Genomic DNA, 24,383 nt, shown 5'->3' with positions numbered 1-24,383 from the left:
GGGAGCGGAGCTCACCGGCGAGCTCGGCCGTGCCCCGGCGAGTGATTCCCGTGGAAGGGACGCTTACCACGGCGAAGTGACACGAGCACGGGGTGCGCGAGGAGGGGGCGGAGCTGCGGGCGAGATGGAGAGTTCAGCGGCGAGCTAGGACGGCCGGGCGAGCTGGCTCCGGCGAGTAGCGGCGTGCGGTGGCGAGGGCAAGCGCGCGATGCTGCTGTCGCTGCTGCCGAGCGAGCGAGAGAGTGGAGTGGGGTGCGCAGCGGGGTCAGCAGAAGAAGGCGAGCGCGTGGAAGCGGAGGCAGGCCGTGGCTGCCGCGCGGCGTACGTCGCCGGCGCATGGTGGCCACGCGGCAAGCGCGCTCTGGCGCTGGTCAGGACGCGGCGCGCGCTGGCGAACGGCGAGCGGGAGCAGGGGAGCGGCGCGGAGGCGGGCCGTCGCGCGAGTTGGGCTGGGCCGAGGCAAAGGGCGCGGCGTGCAGGAATTGTTGGGCCGGCTTCGGCTAGCGGGCCAGAAATGAGGCGGCGGCCCGTGTAAGGAGAAAACCCTTTTTTAAATTCTATTTTTCAAGGAATTTCAAATATCAGTTTTTAAATACCCTTTTGAGCAAGAAAATGACTTATTTTGAAAATGGCCCAAAAATAAAAGTTGCTTAGAATTTAATCCTCTACAACTTTGTTTTAGGGACCAACTAAAAATTTTGCATAGATTTTGAATTGGGAAACAAAAGCTAAATAGGGAGAATTTTTGACCATTTTCAATAAAGATTTCAAATGCATATTTTGTCAAAAGTTTGAATACAAACTTTGCTCCAAAAAATGTGCTAAATAATTCTAGATGATTTACAATCATAGCCAAACATGTTTTACTAACCTAGCAAGCATAATTAGGGCAAAAATAACTCTAAACAAGTGTATGCAACATTCATGTTTCACGAGCATGTTTCATACGTTTCGAAGCATGGCTTTAGTTATTATGTACATAATTAGGCATGTATGATTAGGATGCTTGATGATGTACAATATGCATGATTTGCAGTGCCTAAATGCTGGCATAACACTGGGGTGTTACATTAACCTTCACTAGTTGGACAATTGCAAGCAGCCAAGCACAATCATATACCCTTGTACCATGCATACTGAAATGGAAAAATAAAATAAATTACTGAAATTACAAACTGAAATAAATGACTGAAAGAAAACAGGAACTACATAGAACAAGATATACATAGAAACTAATAATTAGAAGCTAAAAACTGGAGAAAAAAAGGTTAAACTGAAAACTAACAAAAATCATACAACTAAAAGGAAAACTGAAAAAAATAATGAAACACTGAAATAGCTTCTAGAAACTAATTTAACCATTCCCCAGTTGGAAAATTGCAAGCAGTCATGCACAATCATAATACCCTCTAATAATTATAAGCTAAAAACTCAAAGCAAAATGAAAGAAACTGAAAGAAAACAAAACTAAAAACTGAAAAAAAATAATGGAAACAGAGCATGCTTAGAAGCTAATAATTATAAGCTAAAAACTAAAAGAAAAATGAAAGCAAACTGAAACTGAAAGTGAACAAAACTAAGCTAACTGAAACTGAAAGACAACAAAACTAAAAACTGAAAAAAATGAAAATAGAGCATGCTTAGAAGCTAATAATTATAACATTAAAACTCAAAGAAAAATGAAAGAAAACTAAAACTAAAAGCGAAAAAAACTAAAAACTGAAGTGAAAAACTGAATCTCAAAACTCATATATAAACTGAAACTGAACTGATCATGGAAAGATAACAGAGAGGAGTTGAAATAGCTATTACTAAAATTCATAATGAACAATACTGAACAACAATAAAATAAAATGACTGAACCTGAACCTATAATGAAATAACAATGAAAAAAGCTGAAAAATACTGAACAAAACTGAAATAATTAAGTTCATTGTTCTGAGTGAACTACGAAACATGAAATTAAGAACAAGAATAAAAAACTGAAATTGTTAAACTACAAACATGAAATATAATGAACTATGACTGAACATAACTGAAATAGTTAAGTTCCTAGTTTTGAGTGAACTATACTGAACATGAAATTAGTACGTGCTGTGTGGTGATGTTTTTTCCTTCTAATACTCATCGGATTACTTTCCAGTGTAGGCAAGTGCCACTTGTACTATTTGCGATTTTTTATGAGTGCTTAGAGTCCTATAACTGGTTCCTTACATGTATCCTTTTTCATTAGTGTTGCATAGCTCTTATTTACCCCCAAAAAAGACAACTTGTGGATTTCTGCCATTTCTTCAGATATTTTACCTGTATTTAATTTTTGGATGGATAGGTGGAAGCTAAGAAGCAAACTTTTTCCTCATTTGATGAGTTGTTGGAGAAGGAGAAGTCTGAGAAGCCTTTATTAGTTAACTTCTATGCAACTTGGTAAGTCACTTACTGGAAGTAGTAGTGAAAGTGCCGGTGCCAAATCTGATGCTGAGCTAGTTCAGTACTCTCTACTAGATATAACTTCTCTCCATCATTGTTGTGTCTTTAGGACTTTGGTATGTTTTCATGTTCCTGCCGTTGGGCTGTAATGGCTAGCTGATGAGCATGAACATGAAGCCTGAGCAAGTTGTTGCTACTACTCGATGTGAAACACAATAGCTGCAGGAAACCAAGGAATAAACGAGCAAATATGACTGCTGCTATAGATCGATGGACTGCAGAACAAAAAATATATATATAAACAATACCACACCTAACTAGGTGTTTAGCTAAATTGCACAAATCAATTGCAATAGGTGGTAAGTAGTGCATGTTCACTAACTAAAATATATATGTGATATATGAACACTTATCACCCTTTCTTGTAATGCTAGCATCAAAAAATAAAATCTATCAAAAAGTAATGTCAATAACATTTGAGTAGCTTGCCACAACAAGATAACTGAATGAAGTTTCATTCTTAATATAAATAGCTAGAGAAAATTGAGCGAGCAACATATCCACATAAAAAGGCACTGCAGGAAGAACTGAAGGAATAGGATTTGAGGTGTACTCACATCGAACACAACGCACGAGCAGACCGCAACAGCGGGAGAAGCAGCAAAGAAGAGATCTGTAGAGCAAAGCACAACGGGGAAGGTGGCTGAGAAGAAGACATACGAAGCTCGGTTCGACGGCGGCAGGACGGAGAGCGGCGGAGGGGCTGAGATTGGCGCCTGGCGCGGCGTCACCGGGCGACGGCTGCGACCGAGCAAAACGGTGGAGCATCCCGGCTTCTACAACTAGGAGCGCCCTGACCACAGCTTGCTCGCTCATCTCATCTCGGACATTGCTTCCGGCCTTCCGGGGACTCGGAGCACACTCTTCCGAACGAAAGGAGAAGGAGACGCCTGGACTGGGGGTTGGTGCTTGGGGCTAGGGAGGCGAAGGCCAGTGCTGGGCCGGCCCGTTGCGAAGGGGTGTCGCGCGGTGGAGACCGAGCGCGACCGGTCGCCTGATAGACATTGCGGTTGCGTTTGTAGTTGTAGAACCAAAAACAACATCCCAGTTCAGGGGTGGGTCTGCGACCCAGGCCCTAGTCACTGGGCCACTAACACTCTATAGCCCATATAGTTTTTATAGACCAATAAGTCCACAAATGAAGCCCATTCCTCTGACTCGTGAGCGACCGAGACCGAGCACCCCTGCCCCCATCCGCGGCTCCGCGCGGTTCGTGCGCCGGGCGCCTAGGCGGCAAGCCAGCCAGGCCACACCGCCACCGCCGAGGCCTCAGGCCGTCAGGCGGCCACCGCCCACCGCCGCCGCGGACGCCTCGCGGCCTGCGCCGGCCGCCACTGTACACTACCGAGGCCCCAGGCGGCCAGCCGCCAGCGCCCAGCGGCCAGGGCCCAGGTCCGCCCCTGCCCCCTGCTGCGGACGGAGAAGGCCACGCGGCCAGGGGCAGCCGGCGCCCGGCGGCCGACAGCGCCCTCCCGGTCGCCCCTCTTCGGTGCTCGTCCGGCCTGCTACTCATCTGCTCCCTCCCTCCGGCCCCTCTTCAGTTCTGAGCTGGTATGTATGAGTTCAGATTTCATTTTCTTGTTCTAATTAATTTCTATTCAATTGGATGATGGATTCATGGATGTACTCATCTACAGGTTCTTCACAATGAAGAGGACCAAGACTTTGCAACAATCTTATTCACATCCAGAGCTTGACGAGGACATGGCTCACTAGAGACTAGGTATTTATTTTCATCTTATCATGTCTATCGCACAACATTTTTAGCTTAGGCCCTAGTCTTGAGTAAAACCTGGATCCACCGCCTTAGTTGTTATAAAAAAAACATCTTAGTTGTATTGGAGACCCAATTCATGTGGTCAAGTCGTACCATGGCCTGTGCCATTCGGACTGCGGAACTCAATTGATCGACAGAGATGTTACGAGCTCAGATGGGCTACCTGTTCGGGTCACGGTCAAGGTCAAGGTCGCCAACTCGTTCCGTTGTGGCAAAATAAAGGCACGTTAGTTTGCCTAACCCACTTCCAAGTGTAGACCAATATATATGGGAGGCAACAGAGATCAAAAGAACACCGCTGGTCCATGTATTATATTATATACTGCCATTTTTTACCAAGAAAGCTGGACAGGTTACCAATCATCAGCAATGGGGCTGTAAGACCACGAAACACTCACCAGAGTAGTAGTCGAGGCACAGTACCGCTCCAAAAAACAATGTCATCAACAGAGAAAGTAGAGCAAGACGAGAATCACACATTTCACCTGGTCTCCGCCAATAATAAGTTAGCTATAAACCACCAACAAACGACTGCCCTCGGCGATCGCCCACTACACACTCACTAAATCACTCGGCATGGCGATGTACATGTGTTCCCTGAGTTGGCTGCTGCTGCTGCTGGTACCCTTCTTCTTCGTGTCACTGTCACCTGAGCTTGCCTTGAAGGCCGGCGGTGCTGCAGCAGGAGCCGACGACGACAAGGCCACACTGCTGGCCTTCAAGGCTGCGGCAATCAGCGGAGGGTACGATGACCCGCTTGCTTCGTGGAACGACAGCAGCAGCACCGCCGGTGGGTTCTGCAGCTGGGAGGGGGTGACATGCCGAGGCAACAAGCACCGGCGACAGCGAGTTGTGGCGCTGAGCCTGCACTCACGCGGGCTCGTCGGCTACCTCTCGCCGGCGATCGGCAACCTGTCATCCCTCAGGGTCCTGAAGCTGAGCTCCAACGCGTTCAGCGGGGCCATCCCCGCGAGTCTTGGCCACCTGCACCACCTCCGGGCCCTCGACATGCAGAATAACACCCTCACCGGCGACCTCCCTGTGAACTTGACATCCTGCACCAGACTCACGGCCATTCACCTCCGTTCCAACCAGCTCCAGGGTCGCGTGCCCCATGATCTCGGTACCAAGCTCATGCTCTTGCAGGTGCTCAACCTGCGGGACAACAACCTCACAGGGGCCATCCCGGCGTCGCTGGCCAACTTGTCATCCCTGACTTGCCTGGACCTCTCGTACAATTATCTCAATGGCGAGATCCCTCCAGGCCTCGGCTGCCTCCAGGGCCTCCAGTACCTGAACCTCGAGTTTAACCGTCTCGTCGGTGAGCCGCCCTGCTCCTTGTACAACCTATCTTCGCTGACCATGTTGCAGCTCGAAGTGAACATGCTGCATGGAAACATGCCTGCTGATATCGGCAACAGTTTTCCTGGCATGAGGTATCTTTCCTTTTCTGACAATCAGTTCACTGGATCCATCCCTGCTTCACTCTCAAACCTCACTGCACTCACAGACCTTGAACTCGACAGTAATAGCCTAAGTGGATATGTGCCTCGCATGTTGGGGCAGTTGCGAGCTCTGCAGATTCTATACTTGTACAATACCATGCTTCAAGCGAATGACAGAGAGGGGTGGGAATTCATCACTTCGTTGTCAAACTGCAGCCAACTCCAAGAACTAGATATTGGCGGCAACGACGCTTTCACGGGTCAGCTGCCAACTTCAATAGCGAATCTCTCAACAACACTAAAATTATTTTCGTTAGACTACATTAGGGTATCGGGGAGCATCCCATCTGGCATTGGAAATCTTGTAAACTTGGAATTACTCAGCGTGGCGAATACATGCATATCTGGAGTAGTTCCAGAAAGCATTGGCAAGCTAGGGAACTTGGTTGTGCTAAAGATGTATGATACTCAACTGTCAGGTCTCATACCTTCATCTTTGGGAAATATCTCGCAGCTGTCGAAATTAACTGCATACAATGGCAAACTGGAGGGTTCAATTCCAGCAAGCGTAGGGAAGCTGAGGAATTTGATAACCCTTGATCTGTCAATGAACCGCCTAAACGGTTCAATTCCCAAAGATATTTTCAGACTACCAGAACTTTTTTCTTGCAACTTATCATATAATTTAATATCAGGATCCCTTCCTTCTGAAGTTGGTAGCTTGAAGAACCTGAATGTCCTCTATCTGTCTGGAAACCAATTATCTGGTGAGATACCAGATAGTATTGGGAGCTGCACGGTGTTGGAACGGCTAATGTTGGACAACAACTCATTTCAGGGAACTATCCCTCAATCTATATGCGATATAAAGGGTCTAAGTGCACTTGATTTGTCCATGAATAAGTTGTCTGGTACTATTCCTAATGGCATTGGTAGTATACGCAGTTTGCAATATTTGCATATGGCACACAACAACTTGTCCGGAACCATTCCTACAATGCTTCAGAACCTGACATCACTGTACGAACTAGATCTATCTTTCAACAATCTGCAAGGGGAAGTACCAAGAGAGGGCATTTTCAGAAACTTGACCGAATTTTCAATCACCGGAAATAATGAGCTCTGTGGTGGAATACCTCAGCTTCATTTAGCTCCATGCCACAATAATTCTGTGAAACAGAGCAGAAAAGTACAGCTGAGGTACATTTCAATAGTCCTGGGAACAGCAAGTGCTCTCTTCTTCTTAGGTTTAGCCATTACACTTATTCTGTTTGCATGAAAGCATAAGAGCTGCATCGGACCGACATTAGCTGAGGAACAGTATGGAAGACTTTCTTATCATGCATTATCAAATGGGACCAATGGGTTTTCTGAAGCCAATTTGCTTGGTAAAGGAAGCTTTGGGGCAGTCTATAAATGCACTTTTGAAGATGAAGGAACTATTGCAGCTGTGAAGGTTTTTAACCCCGAACAACATGGATCTACTAGAAGTTTTACGGTTGAATGTGAGGCATTGAGAAGGGTACGCCACCGATGTCTCATAAAGATCATCACATGTTGCTCAAGCATCAATCACCAAGGTCAAGAGTTCAAGGCATTGGTTTTTGAGTTCATGCCCAATGGTAGCTTAAATGACTGGCTTCATCCAAAGTTTGGCTTGCGCACTCCAAGCAATACTCTCAACCTAGCACAACGGTTAGATATTGCTGTTGATGTTATGGATGCTTTGGATTATCTTCATAATCACTGTCATCCACCGATCATTCACTGTGATATTAAGCCAAGCAACATCCTTCTTGCAGAAGACATGAGTGCTCGAATTGGAGACTTTGGCCTGTCAAGAATCCTCGCAGAATGTGCAAGTCAAACCATACAAAATTCAAACAGCATGTTCAGAATAAGAGGTTCTGTTGGTTATGTTGCCCCAGGTAATTCAAAATACTTTATTTTGGATTTTATTATTATATCCATAGTTCTCCTCTTAACATCACGTTCTGATGAATAACTTATTGAACAATCAGAGTATGGTGAAGGTTCTTATGTTTCAGCTCTTGGTGATGTTTATAGTCTCGGCATTTTGTTGCTCGAGATGTTTACTGGAAAGAGCCCGATTGATGATATGTTCAGAGGTTCACTAGATCTGCACAAGTTTTGCAAAGATGCTCTTCCAAAAAGAATCTGGGAGGTAGCCGACACAGTAATGTGGCTTCCCACAGCCACTCATGATAGCACTACAAGAACTCGAATTGAAAGTTGTTTGATTTCTGCCATTGGTCTTGGGATATCCTGCTCGGAGAAACAACCCAGAGAGCGAATACTTATACATGATGCAACAATTGAGATGCATGCTATCCGAGATTCATACCTCATCTTTGCCAGACCTCTTGAGGCATAGCAACAGCTTTGTAGTGATTTGTATTACCAGTTAATCGGTCTGTTCGCTGGTTGGTTTCTGGACTGATAAGCCCGGCTGGTGTTGGTTTGTTGTGAGAGGAAAACATTGTTGGCTGGCTGATAAGCCCTGGCTAAAACCAACAAGCGAACATGATGCCTGTAAATCAGCTCTACTTCCTTTTGAAATAGAAAACGTATATGTGACGCTTTAGCTTTATTTTTTTTTTCATAAATATGTATGTATTATCTGATTGTGTTGACTGTCAAATCTTTCACTGTGATTTGGATACCAACATGTTTTTAACCCTTGCTGACCGGAAGAACACCACCAATCAACACAATCAAATCTATCACGGCTAACACCACCAATCAACACAATCAAATCTATCACGGCTCATGTCTTTATCTGTCTGCAGGCGCGCGCGTGCACAAACTAGATATGCATTTTCCCATTCTGTCCACTACAACTGTTTCCCGCAAGATGCAGTGTTTCACGAAAATTACGTATCATTATATTATATATTAAGAAGAAAAAAGTTTGTAACCCAATCACCAAACAACGAGACACGCACCAAAAAAAAAACCCTCATCCTTGTTGTTCCCAACAATAAAGTTGTTGACAGAAAAAAAGTCAGAGGAGGTTAAATTTGTTTGGGAGGTTGAGGTGTCAGAACTTCCAACACATATCAGAAGTTCCAACCTGCGAGTCGTGAGTTGGGCGTCGGAATTTCTTGTTGTTGCCAGATCTGATCCGAACTTAACTTCTCCGATCTTGTAGACTAGGGAGGTTTATACTAAGACCACTCTACTTTATATATATTGGAGGATTATGGCTGATTAAGGTACAACCATACACAATCAATGAAAAACCAATCTGCTACCGTTTTCCACGTTTTACTCTTTCGTCTCCATGTTGTTGTTCATCCTTTGTTCCGCTGACAAAAATGGTGCGCCCTACGCTTGATGCCCGACGTCCTTACTCCGACAGGGTCCCTCCCAAACCAGAGTTTCGACGACTCCTTTGCTAATTTGTTCAAAAACTAGTCGTTCTTTGTCACATAAGCCCGATAGCTACCTTTTGATAGTTTGCTTATAAATCTTGCCGCTTTCAATAGAAAACGTGTTAATTATCCGCTGCATTCTTTGGTTCGTTTGTGTTATGACTCGACAGTCGTTTCAAATTTAAATTTTATGAAAACCATCTGAAAACTTCAACCCCCTCGGTACTGAATATAACCACCCCCTAATCACCTGAAACTCCTCCAAACTGCAAAACTCGATTTAATCATGCTTCAAAGCATCTCTTTTTCTCTCTCTCTTTCTGCAATTGTTACACTCATTAACAAACAAGTAAGTATTTCGCAACTCTAATAGTCTAATCTCGACGATGGAATTTCTAAAACAAGCTAGTGGATCTTACGGAAAGAATAGTTTGACTATACATCTATATGACTATATGTTTAAGCAGTTAGATTTTTAGTTATTTTTTAAAAGCATAGTTCATCCAATCCTATATGTGCTACTTATTTTTCAGGGGGTGTTGTGAAAAAGGACAATGGCTCTCTCTACCTCATCCTTATCCTTTCCCCCTGACCTCTTCTCTCCTCTCCTGCGCCGCCGCTGGCCCAGCGCGGCCGCCGTGCTCCTCCTCCACTCGTGCCTCCCAAGCTGCTTCGCCGGAAGCAATGCGAGGGCCCTGCCCCGGTGGAGGCGCCTCGGCGTCCTTGGCCCCCAGCTTCAACGGCTTCCGAGCCATGATCTGGTATGAGCTGCTGAAATTTCCCCCCTTTTTCCCTCCCTCCGGTCAAAACAAACCCTTGTGAGATCTCGCAGGCCGGCAACAGTAAATTGTACGAGCCGGATCGGCATTTCCTTCATCCAAACAGCCAAAACGGGGCCTTTCCGCGCAGGCGACAGGGCTACGGGAGGTGATTGGCCGCGCATGCGACATGATCCAGCTACGCAACCGTTCTCTTTGACATTAATTTCCGTTCTTTTGTTTTTCAGGAATTTGCTATGCTAGCCAGGCAGTTGAATTGCTGCCCACTTTGTGCCCTGAAATCGTGGTCCGAGACGCACGGCTCGAGGACTGCTGGGAAGTGACTGACACTCACTGCAGCTCGTTCTTTCCTGGTTACAAGTTCCCGTTGGACCTTGTTCTCCGGATTGATCGTTACATTGCTCTCCTGTCTGGATTTTCAGTTCCACCCGGGTGCATGAAGACTTGCCTTGTGGCCGTTAATTCTAATTCTGTAAATAATAGTTTCACCATCGAGTGTGGAGATGCTACAGATGCCAGCTTTCAGGAATACAATCTCAGTAGAGGCTCCATAGCTGGCATTCTTACACTTGATACAGTGGCAGACTATCTTCCGAGAAGGGGACCCCTGAAGCAGAGAAGGTACATATTTAGTTACCGAAACATATAAATTGAATTTCCTCTGGTCCATTTGTTAAGACTATTAACTATGAAGGGATGCAAGCTATGAATTTTGCTGTAGGTGTCACTTGGTCTATATCATTAGTAAGCTTGTCTGTTTATCATTGCTAGTTATATGCATTTTCCTTGTTAAACTTGTTTGGCTTTTCAAATGTATACTGCCATAATTAGCAAGTAATGAAGTTTAAACATGACAGAGGACATGTGCAATGTCACAAAGCAGTCATAATACGGCAATCAGGGACAGCTTTCTTGTGGCCTAAGGTGGCCATGTCTCCCCCTGCTACTAGGATTCTCTTAAGCAAACATTATACTTCACCTCCTACATGCTAACAAAAAAAAAACTGAATAGAGTGACTTTTGGGCTTAGTCTCTAAACGTAATTCTAATCTAACCATGAATGCAAACTCCGTCAGTTGTAAATTCTAATTTATGTTAAGTCATTAAGACATTAACTCGAAGTTTGTTGAAGACTAGTCCATGAAAAAAAAAACTAGGTTTCACGCGTCAACTGCAATGGATGGGAAACACGTGGACACATTGCTAGTGCATTTTACAGCTTTTTAGATTATCACTGTAATCATATTCTGCTCTTCTGAGTCTTCTGGCAGCACATCTTTTGAGCTGCCAGAAAGACTTTCTACACATATTATGTACTAGATATTTAGGTGAACTACAAATGGCAAAGTTATGATCTTGAGCATAATTACATACAATCTGTTGTCTGATGTGTTTCTTGGTTAAACTGGTAGCTAATTAACTCAAATACTGTAAGATAGTATTTAACACTTTGATGCTCTAAAGAAAGCTGTGGCATGATTTCAGCTAACTATGCTCTGGTCATGACATTCTCACCTACCCGAACCCTTCAATGTTGGAGAAAGCATAGTTTTTCAAGCTTGTTGAGATGCTTATAAATGGCATCTTTTTAGTTATTTATTTTTCCACGAACATGCAGGAGAGCTGCGTATTATTTCAGTAAGAAGAGAACGGTAAAAGGGAGAGTTAGTAAACTCCCAATCCCCAGCACACCCTAGACACACACACACTCCCCCCCTGTCCCTCACATCTATCCTAAGAAAATGACATCTTTTTATGTATAGGACAATATTGAGTTTGGGATTTTTCTTACCCTTTTATGGACCATGGTTACTTTTCTCAGAATAAAAAGGCAATCACAGGTTAGACAAAAGCAACTCTTTCCATCATAGCTCCGAACCACACAAGATTCTAGATATAATGATGTACTGCAGATAACCTATGTTGGAAATGAATGGCATGGTTCAACTACAATGTGATTTATGGACCAATTTTAGTTTATAAAATTTGAGAAAAAACTTGACCTATCGCCAGCTTCCTAAAGAAAATGTAAGACTCCGCCAATTTAGCAGCAAATAGAATAGAACATTTCAGAGCTTCATGTCATTGCATTAAAGGAGTGACTAGGTACAATGGTGAATCAAAAACCACCTGCCATCACACACAAGTACACAAACAAATAATTGAAGCACACAAAACACCATGCGCACTACAGAAAAGGTGGCAAACTTCTATGTGAATGGTGAACTGAACTTGAATTTTCATTTGATTGTGATTAGAGGCAATACCATGTGTTTTGTCAGCCCAGGTTTTTATGAAGTAGGGGTATTAAATTAGATAAGTTACACAGAAGAAAAAGGAATGATCGATTTTGTTGATTAAATCTAACATAGTTTGAGCAAACATTTCTCAACTGAAGCAGGATACTGTTAGTCTTTATTCCATCTTGGAATGTATTCAAAACAATGTAAGTTTTAGTTATGCTGACAGATTGTTATTTCTGTTCAATATTACCCTAATTAAGTCACATGGCACACCCAGTGCTAAAAGCTCCCATGCATGGTGTCGTCTCAAAAAGGGAATTTCTAGGCAACCTTGCCTTGCTTATTTTGCAAGAAAGCTAGTTCAAACATTGGATCCCCAGTACATACAAAAGTAAGCACAAGCCAAGGCCCACCCTTCACCCTAATTAAATCATACTTAGACCCTCCTTCCTTCCCCTCCCTCTGCCCGCTTCGTACTATCTAGTTGAACTCTAATCAGGTTTCTTTCAGATAGCATATCCATAGTCACAAAGTTTCTGGGTCGATGGGTCGAGGTACGGGGTCATGGTACGTGGTACGCTACTTGTGAGAGATTTTTACACTTCGGGTCGAAAATGAACCCGTGAACCCGGGTCGGGGTCGACGAACCCAGGTCGAGGGTTGAAGTTGTGAACCCGTTTTATGTGACTATGAGCATATCAATATCCACACATTTAGTTTGTAGCTAACAGGAGGAAGTTTAACCTACTTTCTTACATTAAACTTGAGTATGAAATACTTAGTTTTTAGGGCATGTATTCTCCCCTAATACCACTAAATACAATTACTTAATCTGATTCACATTCTAAATAACCTTTGGCAATTACTTTTGGCTATTGTATGTAGTGAACAAGTTGTTGAAGGGCGGGCCTGGTGCAAGCGGTAGAGTCTTACCGCCTGTGACCGGAAGGTCCCAGGTTCGAGTCGCGGTCTCCTCGCATTGCATAGGCGAGGGTAAGGCTTGCTACTAACACCCTTCCCCAGACCCCGCACAGAGCGGAAGCTCTCTGCACCGGGTACGCCCTTTATGTAGTGAACAAGTTAATTACAAATCAGTCCATGCCATTGGCTGTGCTCCCTTTAATCTGTATGGGATATCAAATGATGTTCCAATTTGCATTTCATTCTTTTTTTTTTAAATGTGCAGGCAAAGTCCCCCCCCCCCCCTCTCCCCCTCCCTCCCTCCCTAAAAGGTACTCAGTGTTATTTCCAATTTGTGCAGGACAGGTATTGCATACATAGCAAATGTCGCAGTGCGGAAGGAGGAACGTCGGAAAGGAATTGCTAAAATGTTAGTCCAAGAAGCAGAGGCACGGGCAAGGAGTTGGGGATGCCGGTCAATGGCATTGCATTGTGATGTAAACAACATAGCTGCCCTACGTCTGTACAAAAATCAAGGTTTCAAATGCATCCACGTACCAGAAGGAGCTAAATGGCCTGAACCCAAGATAGCTAAAGGAGTGCAATACAACTTCATGATGAAGCTAGTGCCCAAGGCTTGACCTGTATAAGATCTGACCAGGAAAAAGAAAAGGTTTGAGTGTGTAGATTCTGCACAGATGCACAATTTGCTCCATTCATGTGTACAGCATTTGGTATATAGTTTGAGGCTACTTTGTAAATGGTATATATCAGCTATGTATTGATCCACAGTGGTGAGGGTGTTGGTGTTCAAACCAGCCCATACTAGCCGTTGGGGGAAAATGAACTAAAGCATGTTTCACTTTTCTTATTGTGTGTAATTTTTCAGATTCTACAGGGTGCCAGCCAGAAAGAAGGCTGCTGGGGCGAAGTACCGGTTCTAAATTTTTGTTTGTGTGCTGGAGATACAGACCAGATGGTCATTTACCCTTGTGTTTTATACCTTATACCTGTTTCCAAGCTCTGTTGCCTAAAGGACCCCCTGCTTCAGACTTCTTATGAGGCTGTGTGTTGGAGTTTATTAGCTGTGCTACCTGCTATGCGTCATGTTTATTGGTTTGCTCTGTATTGAGATGTGTCATTGCAAATTTAGAGCTCAGTTCACGAGAACTATCTATAGCTGTTTAGGCAAATAGCTGGCTAAAATCTATGGTCAAGATTTGGGATTGCACTGTGGATGCATGCCAGACTATCATATTGCCAACTTCACTTCAGGTGTTCTCACTCTAATCTCTGTACTATGCTTATAATGAACGAAAGCTTACTGGTTACCTGAATTCATGGCTTTGTTACGGGCTGACGCATGTTTTGAGTTGGTAAAACTTAGGCCCCATTTGGCCGAGCTCTTTCGGACACCAGCCTCGTTCGGCTTGCTGAAACTTGGCTGAAACTGACTGAAAAACCTTGTTCTGGCTGAATTGTTTGTGAGAGAAAAACACTGTTTCGGCTGAAAAAAACAAGCCAAATAAGTCAGTTTCTGGGTAAGCCGAACGGGGCCAGAGTCCTTGCTCCAATGGTGGCTTCTCTTGGCTCCACGTTTGTGCGAATTGAGAAAAATGGCTCCTGGAACGATGCTACTACAGTTGCTTGTAGGAGCTGGAGCCACAAGAAGTCATGCCAAATAGGCCTTTAGAATGCGCTGATTTCAGCTTGTTGCCCGGTTGTTTTCAGTCGTCTTGGTCTTCTTTGTAATGCAACCATCTCATTTCATCTGGCTTCTCAATGAAGTCCTATTTTCAAGAGAAAAAAAAGGGTCAGTGGAGTGTGTTTCTTTTAGATGATTGAATGAACATGCTTTAGGGCCTGTTTGGTTCGTCTAATAGCTACTAAATTTAGTAGTTTTTAATCACTTTAGTAACTTTTTAACTAAACGCTATGACTAAAAGTTACTAAAAGGATTTTAGTCTTCTCTAGTAACTCTGGAGTTACTAAAAATGACTAAACCGTTTAGTAGCTACTAAAGTTTAGTAGCTCGAACAAACACCCCTTAGATGGGGACGCTGGCATCTCATTTGGTCATCGTAGTACAGATAAGTGATCTATGGTATAGATTCTGTGCCCACTGTCACCCTGCCACAGCCTGGCAGCAGAATATTTTTTCATCAACCACTTTGGAAAGGAGAAACGGGCATGAGAGACCAAAATCAGCTTCTAGCTTTTGACCAGACAGGCCCTAAATAGTGAAGCATAAATCACAAGGTTATGCCCCAATTTGATTTGCCAAAATAGATTCTGAAAGAAAACACTAAACTATATAAATTCCGTGTTTTTATCGCTCGGGTGATATTTCTCAGCTGCTGTAGATCACTGTAGCAATGACGCGTGGCTGTTGCAGCCGCGGCGCAGCAAGCAGTCACCAAAAGCAGCTTCTAGCTTTTGGCCCCCACACGTTCTCCCTTAATCCCTCCATCTAGCTCTTGCCTTTTGGAGGATCCGCTGCTCCATCTCCATCTTCTCCCTTCCCATCCCCAGTTCACCATCCCAAAGGTTGATTTGCGAAATCAGCAGTCCAAGAACCCCGAGGCTCTGTCTGATCCAACCTCATCCCGTCGTGCCAGCCATGGATGAGTAAGTCTCTCTCTCTCTCTCGCAAAGTCGCAACCCTTCGATGGATCAAGAAGTGAATTTATCTTGTTGTCTCCATCCCAGATCTGAGGAGTACAGCAACGGCAATGGCGGCGGCGGGCACCAGCAACCGCACCACCACCACCACCACGGGTACGAGTGGAAGTTCCCGGCGGCGCTGAGCGCGAACACGACGAGCGTGCACGTGACGGCGCTGGACGGCGTGGTGAACGTGAACTCGCTCTTCACGGTGGCCGTGTTCGTGGGCCTGTCCCTCGCGACCCCAGGCCAGCTCCGGAGCCTCGCGAACGACCCGCGGTGCGACGCGGGCCCCGGCGTGGCGCGGTCGCTGCTGGTGCTGGAGGTGGTGGCCTTCTCGTCGTTCCTCTTCTCCAGCCTGGTGGCGCAGGGCCTGAAGCTGGCGCTCAACCTCATCAACTCCAAGGACCCGCACGACGCGCTGCGCGCGCACATCGACGCCCGCGTGCTCCGCCTCGGGATGCTGGCCTCCGCCGTGGGCTCCGTCGTCGGGTGCGTGTTCTTGATGACGTCCATGGTGATGGTCGTGCAGATCCGGCTCGGTACGCTGGGGTGCCCCACTGACCGCGCCGCCGCCAAGGCCGCCGCGGGGCTCGTCGGGCTCGTCACCACCGCGCTCGCCGTCTATGTCGGCACCGTCTTCTACACCTTCACCCACTGATCACTGATGCCATGCCATGCGTTTATGATGGTTATGTAATCTTCGCGTCGCCGCATCGTGTTCTCGAGTGATGATGTGTGTATGAAGAGAACAGACATTTACAGTAATTTGTTTGTGCTCCATCATCCAACTAGAACTAGCATTGCAAAGGGACAAAAAAAGATTTGAGCTTCTTTTGGTGCTTGTGCACATCTGCATCAGTGGCAGAGCTCAGAACGCCGGTGAAGTCCTGCTCACGCGTGATCCGATCAGATGCCATCCCTACTGCTAGAGCAGGCGTGCACGTGTAACGTGTTATCATGGTGTGCTGCTAGAGCACGGTATCTGATTTTTTTTTTTTGACAACAAGCACGGTATCTGATTCATCCCTCGGTTTCCAGACTGATCAGCCGGGTTATCAACTAGAATCTACAGTATTTTTCTCACGACAAATCAGCTTCAGCCGGCTAATCAACCCGCTTTAGTACCAGCCGAACAGGCCCGTTGTCACCAAACGCTGGCGGTCGGTATCATGTGAACAGCATGACACAGATAAGACTGACTCTAACAGAGCTACCCAAACCTAAAAATGAGTCTCGCACAGTGCTTTGCCTAGGGTGACCGAATCACATGACGCATTTTGGCTACCAGCCCAAAAGAAACGCAAAAAAGCGTCATTATCTCTCCTCGACCCATATCTCCGCGGCGCGACGGCGTGAAGGAGGCAAGGCGGGAGCGGGAGTCCGGCGCGACCGCGCAGGGGAGGGAGCTCGCCGGCGAGGGGGGCCCGACGACGACGATGAGGCGGGGAGGGAGTTGGGCGGCACCGTGGGAGCACCTTCGGAGCCGCCGGCTTGGCTTCCTCGCCGAATCTGGGAGGGCCCGACGACGACGGCGACGACGGCGAGGTGGGCCCGACGACGGCCACGGGGAGGCGAGGTCGGAGCGCCGATGTCAGTGGCGCCGCCCGGGGAGGTGGTCGGTCGCGAGGCCTTCCCTGCGCCGGCGGGCGTACCCCCGGCCACGACCTAGATGTGGGGCTAAGTCACGGCGGCCACGTAGGGTGGGGCTGCGGCGAGCGTGGAGGGAGACGGCTACGGGGGCGACGGCGTGGCCGCCGCGGCAAACACGGAGGGAGGCAGGCACGGAGGCGACGGAGACGGAGACGGCGAGGCCTGGGCGAGGACGGGTCGGAAGGGGCGGCGTCCTTTTTTCCGTCTCTTTTTTTACTAGGGGACCGTGGGGGAGGGGAGGCGGCGCTCAGCAGGGGGCTCGGGTTGCCTTCGCTGTTGGAGAAGGAAGGTTTTGGAACGGTGACCCATCTGCTGTGGAGAACCCAAATCCTAGAATGGGTCGCTGTTTTAGGTATCGACTGTTGGAGATAGTCTAATGGGAGAAGAAAACGGATTGGACTACTCTGAGATCGGCAGCACTAGCGCTCGGACATCTGCGTCTACGCGGACACCTACGGCTGCTTCGTCCCGTCCGTTTGGATTCATGCGCCGCCGCGCCAGCTCTGTTTCCTGCATTCTTATCCAAACCGCCCGCTTTAGATCCGCTGTCCACACTACTTTGATGACTTTCCCCGCCTCTTCCACACCAGCGTGGCACCCGTCTCTTTCTGGCCGCCCAGAAGACTCGCCCCCGCCTCTTCCACAACAGCATCATGCGGCCTATGCCTCCTCCCTACACTGCCGGCGGTGGCCCACGTCTCCTCCATGCGTCGGTGGCCGTGGCTTGGCCCTGCCTACCCTCATAGACACCAACGCTAACGGTCTGCACTTGCAACATGAAATCCTCAAATGCAACATATATTTGAAACAGATGAAACATTTGGAACATATGCTTGCAATATGTGTGTGAAACATATGCAATATCCAGATAAAACAATTCCAACATGAAGAAACACTTACTGTAACATAAGACTGAAACAGTTGAAATATTTGGAACATACTGTTGCAACATATGGTGAAAACATATACAACATCCAGATAAAAAAGATTGCAACATACGTTTGAAAATAGATGAAACATTTTGAACAAACGTTTACAGCATGCTTCTGAAACAGTTGCAACATATGCAACATATGCAACATCCCCCGATCTACTTTTGCAACATTCATAAGAAACAACTGCAACATACCTTTGAAATGACTGAAACACCTAAAACATACATTTGCAACATATGGGAGGGGAAAGCCTGGGCCAGTCGATTCTAGCTGTCGGGGTCGAAGCCGACGGTGAGCGACGGTGCACGAGCACCACCGCTACCAGCGCCACCAGTACCGAGCTTGGCTCGACGACGACAGTGGGGGATGGAGGGGGGTGAGGAGCGCCATGGCCACCGAGGTGGGGGAGCTAGGTCGCCGGGGTGAGAGAGGGCGCCGCCAAGGGTAGGGAGGGCTTTGCGGCGGGGGTGAAGGAGAGCCGTCCACCCTCCTGCAACACTGCCACACCACCTCCATGGATCTCGCTCCTCCTCTATGGATCTCATCTTGGTGGGGTAGAGGATTGCCGGATCTACGAGCATTGGGGGCTCCTGGTAGAGGAGGACGCGGGGTGTTGGTGCGCTGCGACAGGGGATGAGGAGCGCGGAAGAGGTAAGGGCGAGAGCGGAGCTAAGCGAGACGTGTGGGAGTTGATTTTGTTTTTTTAGACGAGCGGCGCATGCGGCAGTGAGTGGAGCAAGGCGTCCGGCCTTTCGAACATCTTAATAGTAGCATTACCGTTCTGATATTAGCCCAAGGCGTTTGAGCTTCTTCCTTATCGCTGTCCGAATGAAATCCGACCCAGTCTACTGACGCTCATTGTAACACCCTCGGTGTTACACAGGGAATCACTTGCTAAAACATGTCATGAGCATCATACTTAAGTGATATTGCATGTGGTGTGATGAATAGGTAAAGCATTGTAACTTAAACGAGTCGTGAAGACGTAAAACAAAAAGTTATTTTGTGATTTATAAAGTTAGCAAGTAGGAATGTTAACTAATTTTTATTGAACAAAAACGCTATAAAACATATATGTGACACCTTAATAAAGTTTGGAATGTGAGATTTGTAGATGACAATAAAATACTTGGTGTTGAGAGATAATGTTGTTAAGTACTATATTCAATAGCTTAAAAGTGCAACTAGAAATAGAAATCCATTTAACACTTAGAAAAAATCATGAACTTTTGGAAGGTTAGGCATTATGATGTTTAGCAATTTTTTAGAGAAATTGGGTTAAGGAGTAGGGTAGTATTATGGCTTGTTTTAGTAGCCTAATATACCCTCTAAGGTATAGCAAAAGTGATTTGGGGATTGGATCAACGGTTTAGACGTCTAGAACGCTTTTAAAATCTGTGCATAACATGAACTCGGCCCGTCTTCTCATGTTGGGCGCGTCACCAGGTCGGTTGCTGCTACCGCAGCTTGGCCACGATGGGCACGCCGCTAGCCAACAACCGTGAGCCGTCGCGCCCGTAGCTCACCTGCGCCTGGCCATCCTACCGTCGTGCCACGCTGCTGTCGTCGCGTCGCCACTGCTATGCGCACCGCCCTCCTTGGGTCCCACTGCCTCGTCGTTGTCCCGCTCGTGGTGCTGCAACAGCACATGGTCGAGCCTGTAACCATAGCAATGTGCACGTTCTACCCTAGTGCCACGTTGTCTTGTAGCACCGCTGCGACACCCACACGTGTGCGTGTCCTCGCTAGTGACCAGCCGCTCCCCAAGGTGACACAGAGTTTCCACGTGTTGCTAGCCTCGCTCTGCGCCACACGTGTAGCCGGTTACCATCTTGCCCTTGTCATCTTCCATTAAATGGAAACCACCAGCGCTGAGCCATCATCGCCATTGAAGGTGGGCAGACGAGGCTGCGTCGCGTCCAAGCTGATCCTACAGCGCCCGGTCGATCTCTATACAATTACTTGTGCCAGATGTCAATTAAGGAACCTAGCTACGCGCCAAGTCCACGTACGATCCTAACCGAGCCCTATCAAGCTCCAATTTTGGAGTTTCCCCTCTGCCGTGCCATTAAGGCCGGGCTCGGCCGTGGACGAGGGCAGTCACCCACCGCACCACTCCATGCCAATTTACCTGCCTCACGAGCTTCACCTCCACCTCCACTTCACCCTGCGCGCCTCGCTTGCACCTCTACCGCCTCGCCATAGCTGCTGACGCGGCTGCGCTATCTCAGAGTGCCGCCGCACCCCTCCGGTCACGTGCGGCTAGCCCTTATCCGCTGACCGTTCCCTCAACCATCACCATAGCCATGACCAGGGTAAGCTGGGGTTGCTCACGCCCTAGCCAATAGCTATGTGGTGGTCTAGGATGGCCGGTACAACCGCGCCACTGTCGCATGTGGCCGCTCGCCGTGGCCACCGCTCCCGCAAGCTCCGCTGCTCCCGTAACTTCATCTAGTGTAGGCACTAGGACCGTAGATGTAGGTTGGCCCGCTAGCAGGGCCGCTGTGTGCCTTAGTTGGCCGGCATGGCCGTCCATTGCCGTGCCTGGCGTGCTGGCACGCGCAGGGGTGGCCAAGGACCTAGCCGTCGTAAAAGAGGATAGTTGTGAGGTCCTTTTTGCATAGCCTATCTCTCAGGGAATAGTGCTACAGACCCCGGGTTGATTTGTCTGTAGCGCGGGGGCGTTTTTGCAAAGTTGGCAACGCGCGCGTGGATCGCCCCATCGTGGCCCATCTCGTGGTGGGCTGCGTCCACGCGGGCCGTGCGGTGGTGGGCCGTGGAGTGAGAATTTCTTTTTCTTTTTCTTAAGGAATTAGAAATAGTTTTATATTTTACATTCTGAGTTGAACTTTGAAAATTAATATCAATTCACATAGGTGTCCAAAAATTTTGAAATAAATTTTGTTGGGTTCCTGAAAATGTTGTCTATATGATGGTATGTTTATATGATGCATGCCTGAGTTGATGTAAGGCTTATTAAATTATTTGCGAGTGTTTAGTATTATTTAAATTAGTATTTGTAAGAATTTTTGTGGCAAATTGGTAATAGCTTTGACCATGAAATTTTTATAGTAGATTCATTGTATTATTATGTGCTCACTGTAATTTTTGTAGCCTTATAATAGGCTAAGTACTAGCGTAGTTTGGTGCTCCTTGTGGTAATATAAGTTAAATCGCTAATAAGAGTAAGATTACATTTTAGTTGCTAAGTTAATAACCATTAGATGAATCCATACCTGTTTTGCGGAAATAATAAGTGGTTAGTATCTTAACCATTAGAGCTATCATACCTTTTGGAGTCGGAAAATTATTTCCACTAGTCGGGTAAGTCTTGCGAGTATATTGTGTACTCAGGGTTTATTCACCCCTGTTGCAGGTGCAGCTTGAGGAGTAGCTGTTGTGTGGAGTATTCTTCTGGTGGACATAGACGAATCCTTGTATCTTATTGTTATATATTTATTGTAATTCTGCTGTTTAAATTCCACACTCTGAACTTGGTATTGTAATAATGTATTTCTGAGAACTCTTGATGTATGAAATGAACTAAGTATTATAAACTCGTTCTCATTATTGGATTTTGGAAGAAAAATATGGATTGTTCGAGTTCTTCCTTGGGGTGTGCTCGACGGAACCATCCGATGTAGCTTGCTTTCGGGGTGCTTAGTATCTAGTGAAATATGTGTTATTTCGGGTGGTTCTACCACACTCATCTTCGCTCTTTTCCCCTCCCACCCCACCCCAACCATGTCTGCCTCGGTCACCAGCCAGGCTGCCAATGACCTTCCTACATGCTGGCCACCCTCTTCCATCGCTCTTTTTCCGCCCTTCGCTAATCTCAATAGACAATCTTGCCGGTACTCCTTGCCCCCTGCTGCAAGCTTCACCCCAACCGGTTGTCCCCCTCCTCCCCTAACCTGCTCGATGGTGCCCTAGCCGCCTTGCTCACTGCCCCTCAATCTGCTACCACCATCGGAGCAACAACCGACCTTAGCCCCACTCTATCCCCTCTAAGCCTATCGGCCATGGATGCCCCAGACAACCTGAAACCCTAACCTATCGCTGCCTCATCCACCACGTCGGCTACGACGATCTAGCCAGCCGCTCTGTTCAACCCCCCTCGCCCCCCTCCTCAGTTTTGACTGTGGCATCCTCTCACAACTTTTGTTAGTGACGCACGCGTGCCCAATAAAGATTTTGAATGAAATCGCCCGCAAGCCTAGCACCAACAACGGTCAAATTCAGTGTGATTACCTTCTGTGTCTGGTTGAGGTGTAGCTGAAATGGGTTGTTGATGTTTTACCTTTGTAAATAGAGGTCATTTCTATTTTGTCAATACTCCTAGTGAAATTGATAAGGTCGATGGTTTTCTGTAGAGATACATCTTATGCATATATTGTTACTTGTTACTAAAAAAGTCTAATATAAAACATACAACCTTTTTTTCTTTTTATGAACATGCCATTCCATTAGACATGGTGCACCGGACTGAGTGCAATGGCTGGACAAAAATCTAGCATAGGCGGATCTGATCCGAGAGAAACACCAAAGTGTGGACAATCATGCCGCTACATCGGTTACGACACAGTAACAAAAGCATATGTTCGCTTGAACTTATCAGCCGTACCGTTTCAGCAAAATAATAGTGTTTTTCTCTCATAACAAATCAGCATCAGCACTAGCCGTTTTTTCAGCCAGTCGAACAGGGCCTATATCAACTAAGATAAAGTTTTGACAGTAAAGATCTCTAATTTCCACTGAAAGCATCTAGGCCCCTAATTGGATTTTGGTGATTAATGTCAATACAAGATTACTATGACTAACGTGTGTTTTGCAGAGGTAATTAAGTTAGGTCATGGTAATGGAGATCGATTGGGCAATCGAGGTGGTCATGCCCCTACGATGGAAATCATTTCGGTTTTCAAAGGATTGATGACAAGGTTAAGGATGACTAGTTCTAAGTGTCGATTAGAGTTGGACAGACACTTAGAGTAGTTTAGGACTTTGTTTTTCCTTTGGCCGTACTATTAAGGGGGGTATGGACAGGTAGCTTGACCTAGTTGAGTCTAGTGAGTTAGGTGTGGTGCACACTTGTTAAAACTAGCTCTAGGTAGCTCCTATGAATGCCTAAGATCCTTTGGAGCAAACTTTATTCACATATGTTCGAGAGTAGGAAGTGAATGGAGGGTCAAATGATGACCGGACGCTGGCTCCGGTGCGACCGGACGCTGGCCGTAGGGTCTGGTTAGTTCATTTGATCAAGAGACTGCGTTCAGTGCGACCGGACGCTGGAGAGGTCAAGTAACCGGATGCTGAGAGGCAGCGTCCGGTCGACTCCAGTAAGGTTCCAGAGAAGGGAATCTATGACCGGACCCTGGGGGTTCAGCGTCCGGTCGAGTACAGTAAGGTTCCAGTAAGGGTTTAATGCGACCGGACGCGTCCGGTCAGTGGTGACCAGACCCTGCCAGCGTCCGGTCAACTCATTTTTACTGGTTCGTGGGTTGAACTGACCAGAGCATCTGGTCAATATGACCGGAGCGTCCGGTCACCCCGCAGAAGCTCATAACGGTTCGTTTTTCAGGCTGCCTTATAAATAGAAGCTCCACTCGTGTGTGGAGTTACTTTTGCTCATTCCAACAGCTGAGAAACACGTTTGTGAGTGCCAAGAAGAGCAAGGTCCTAGTGAGGTGATTAAGATTTGAGAATCCAAGAGAGTAGCCTCATTAGTGAATCAAGAGTAGCAAAGTGTGCATCCATCTTCTCATTAGGCTTTGCGTGGTCAAGTGAGAGTTTGTGCTTGTTACTCTTGGTGATCGCCATCACCTAGACGGCTTGGTGGTGATTGGGAGCTTGGTGATCACCTGGCAGAGCTTGTGGGTGACCCAACTCAAGTTGTGAGCGGCTTTGGGTGATTCGCCGTGACGGAGTGTCGAAGAATCAACCCGTAGAGAGCACTTGATCCTTGCGCGGATCAAGGGGGAGCTACACCCTTGCGCGGGTGCTCCAACGAGGACTAGTGGGGAGTGGCGACTCTCCGATACCTCGGCAAAACATCGTCGCGCTCCTCTCTCTCTATTTACTTTGAGCATTTACTTTGAGTATTTACTT

General features: G+C 46.8%; 4 protein-coding genes across 7 annotated transcripts; all 4 read left to right on the top strand.

Moving 5' to 3' along the window:
- Positions 1-3,663: 3,663 nt before the first annotated feature.
- LOC136533350 (GCN5-related N-acetyltransferase 4, chloroplastic-like) lies at positions 3,664-14,154 on the top strand. 3 transcript variants are annotated; one of them, XR_010778442.1, is made up of 7 exons: positions 3,664-4,038; positions 4,125-4,210; positions 9,638-9,865; positions 9,937-10,031; positions 10,111-10,504; positions 13,012-13,181; positions 13,388-13,522. XR_010778442.1 is itself a non-coding variant. In XM_066525912.1 (6 exons), the coding sequence occupies exons 3-6, from the start codon at positions 9,789-9,791 to the stop codon at positions 13,665-13,667; spliced, it is 846 nt and encodes a 281-aa protein (XP_066382009.1). In that variant the 5' UTR covers positions 3,677-4,038; positions 4,125-4,210; positions 9,638-9,788; the 3' UTR covers positions 13,668-14,154. The 3 variants fall into 3 exon arrangements, 1 of the variants encoding a protein (XP_066382009.1); XR_010778443.1 differs by having other exon boundaries at positions 13,393-13,411; XM_066525912.1 differs by lacking the exon at positions 13,012-13,181 and having other exon boundaries at positions 3,677-4,038; positions 13,388-14,154.
- On the top strand, positions 5,612-8,302 carry LOC136533349 (putative receptor-like protein kinase At3g47110). 2 transcript variants are annotated; one of them, XM_066525911.1, is made up of 3 exons: positions 5,612-7,404; positions 7,512-7,637; positions 7,731-8,302. In XM_066525911.1, the coding sequence occupies exon 1, from the start codon at positions 5,627-5,629 to the stop codon at positions 6,986-6,988; it is 1,362 nt and encodes a 453-aa protein (XP_066382008.1). In that variant the 5' UTR covers positions 5,612-5,626; the 3' UTR covers positions 6,989-7,404; positions 7,512-7,637; positions 7,731-8,302. The 2 variants fall into 2 exon arrangements, with proteins under 2 accessions (XP_066382008.1, XP_066382007.1); XM_066525910.1 differs by having other exon boundaries at positions 5,612-7,637.
- Positions 7,322-8,104, top strand: LOC136533353 (probable LRR receptor-like serine/threonine-protein kinase At3g47570). The gene is made up of 2 exons (XM_066525914.1): positions 7,322-7,637; positions 7,731-8,104. Exons 1-2 carry the CDS (start codon positions 7,322-7,324, stop codon positions 8,102-8,104), a joined length of 690 nt encoding a protein of 229 aa, XP_066382011.1.
- Positions 14,155-15,489: 1,335 nt separating the features above from the next.
- Positions 15,490-16,525, top strand: LOC136533351 (uncharacterized). Its single transcript, XM_066525913.1, has 2 exons — positions 15,490-15,654; positions 15,736-16,525. The coding sequence occupies exons 1-2, from the start codon at positions 15,647-15,649 to the stop codon at positions 16,349-16,351; spliced, it is 624 nt and encodes a 207-aa protein (XP_066382010.1). The 5' UTR covers positions 15,490-15,646; the 3' UTR covers positions 16,352-16,525.
- The last annotated feature ends 7,858 nt before the right edge of the window (positions 16,526-24,383 follow it).

The sequence above is a fragment of the Miscanthus floridulus genome, unplaced genomic scaffold (genome assembly GCF_019320115.1).
Source record: "Miscanthus floridulus cultivar M001 unplaced genomic scaffold, ASM1932011v1 fs_863_5_6, whole genome shotgun sequence".
NCBI lineage: Eukaryota > Viridiplantae > Streptophyta > Magnoliopsida > Poales > Poaceae > Miscanthus > Miscanthus floridulus.
The sequence above is the reverse complement of the archived record's forward strand: the minus strand, read 5'-3'. Positions and strand labels throughout refer to the sequence as shown.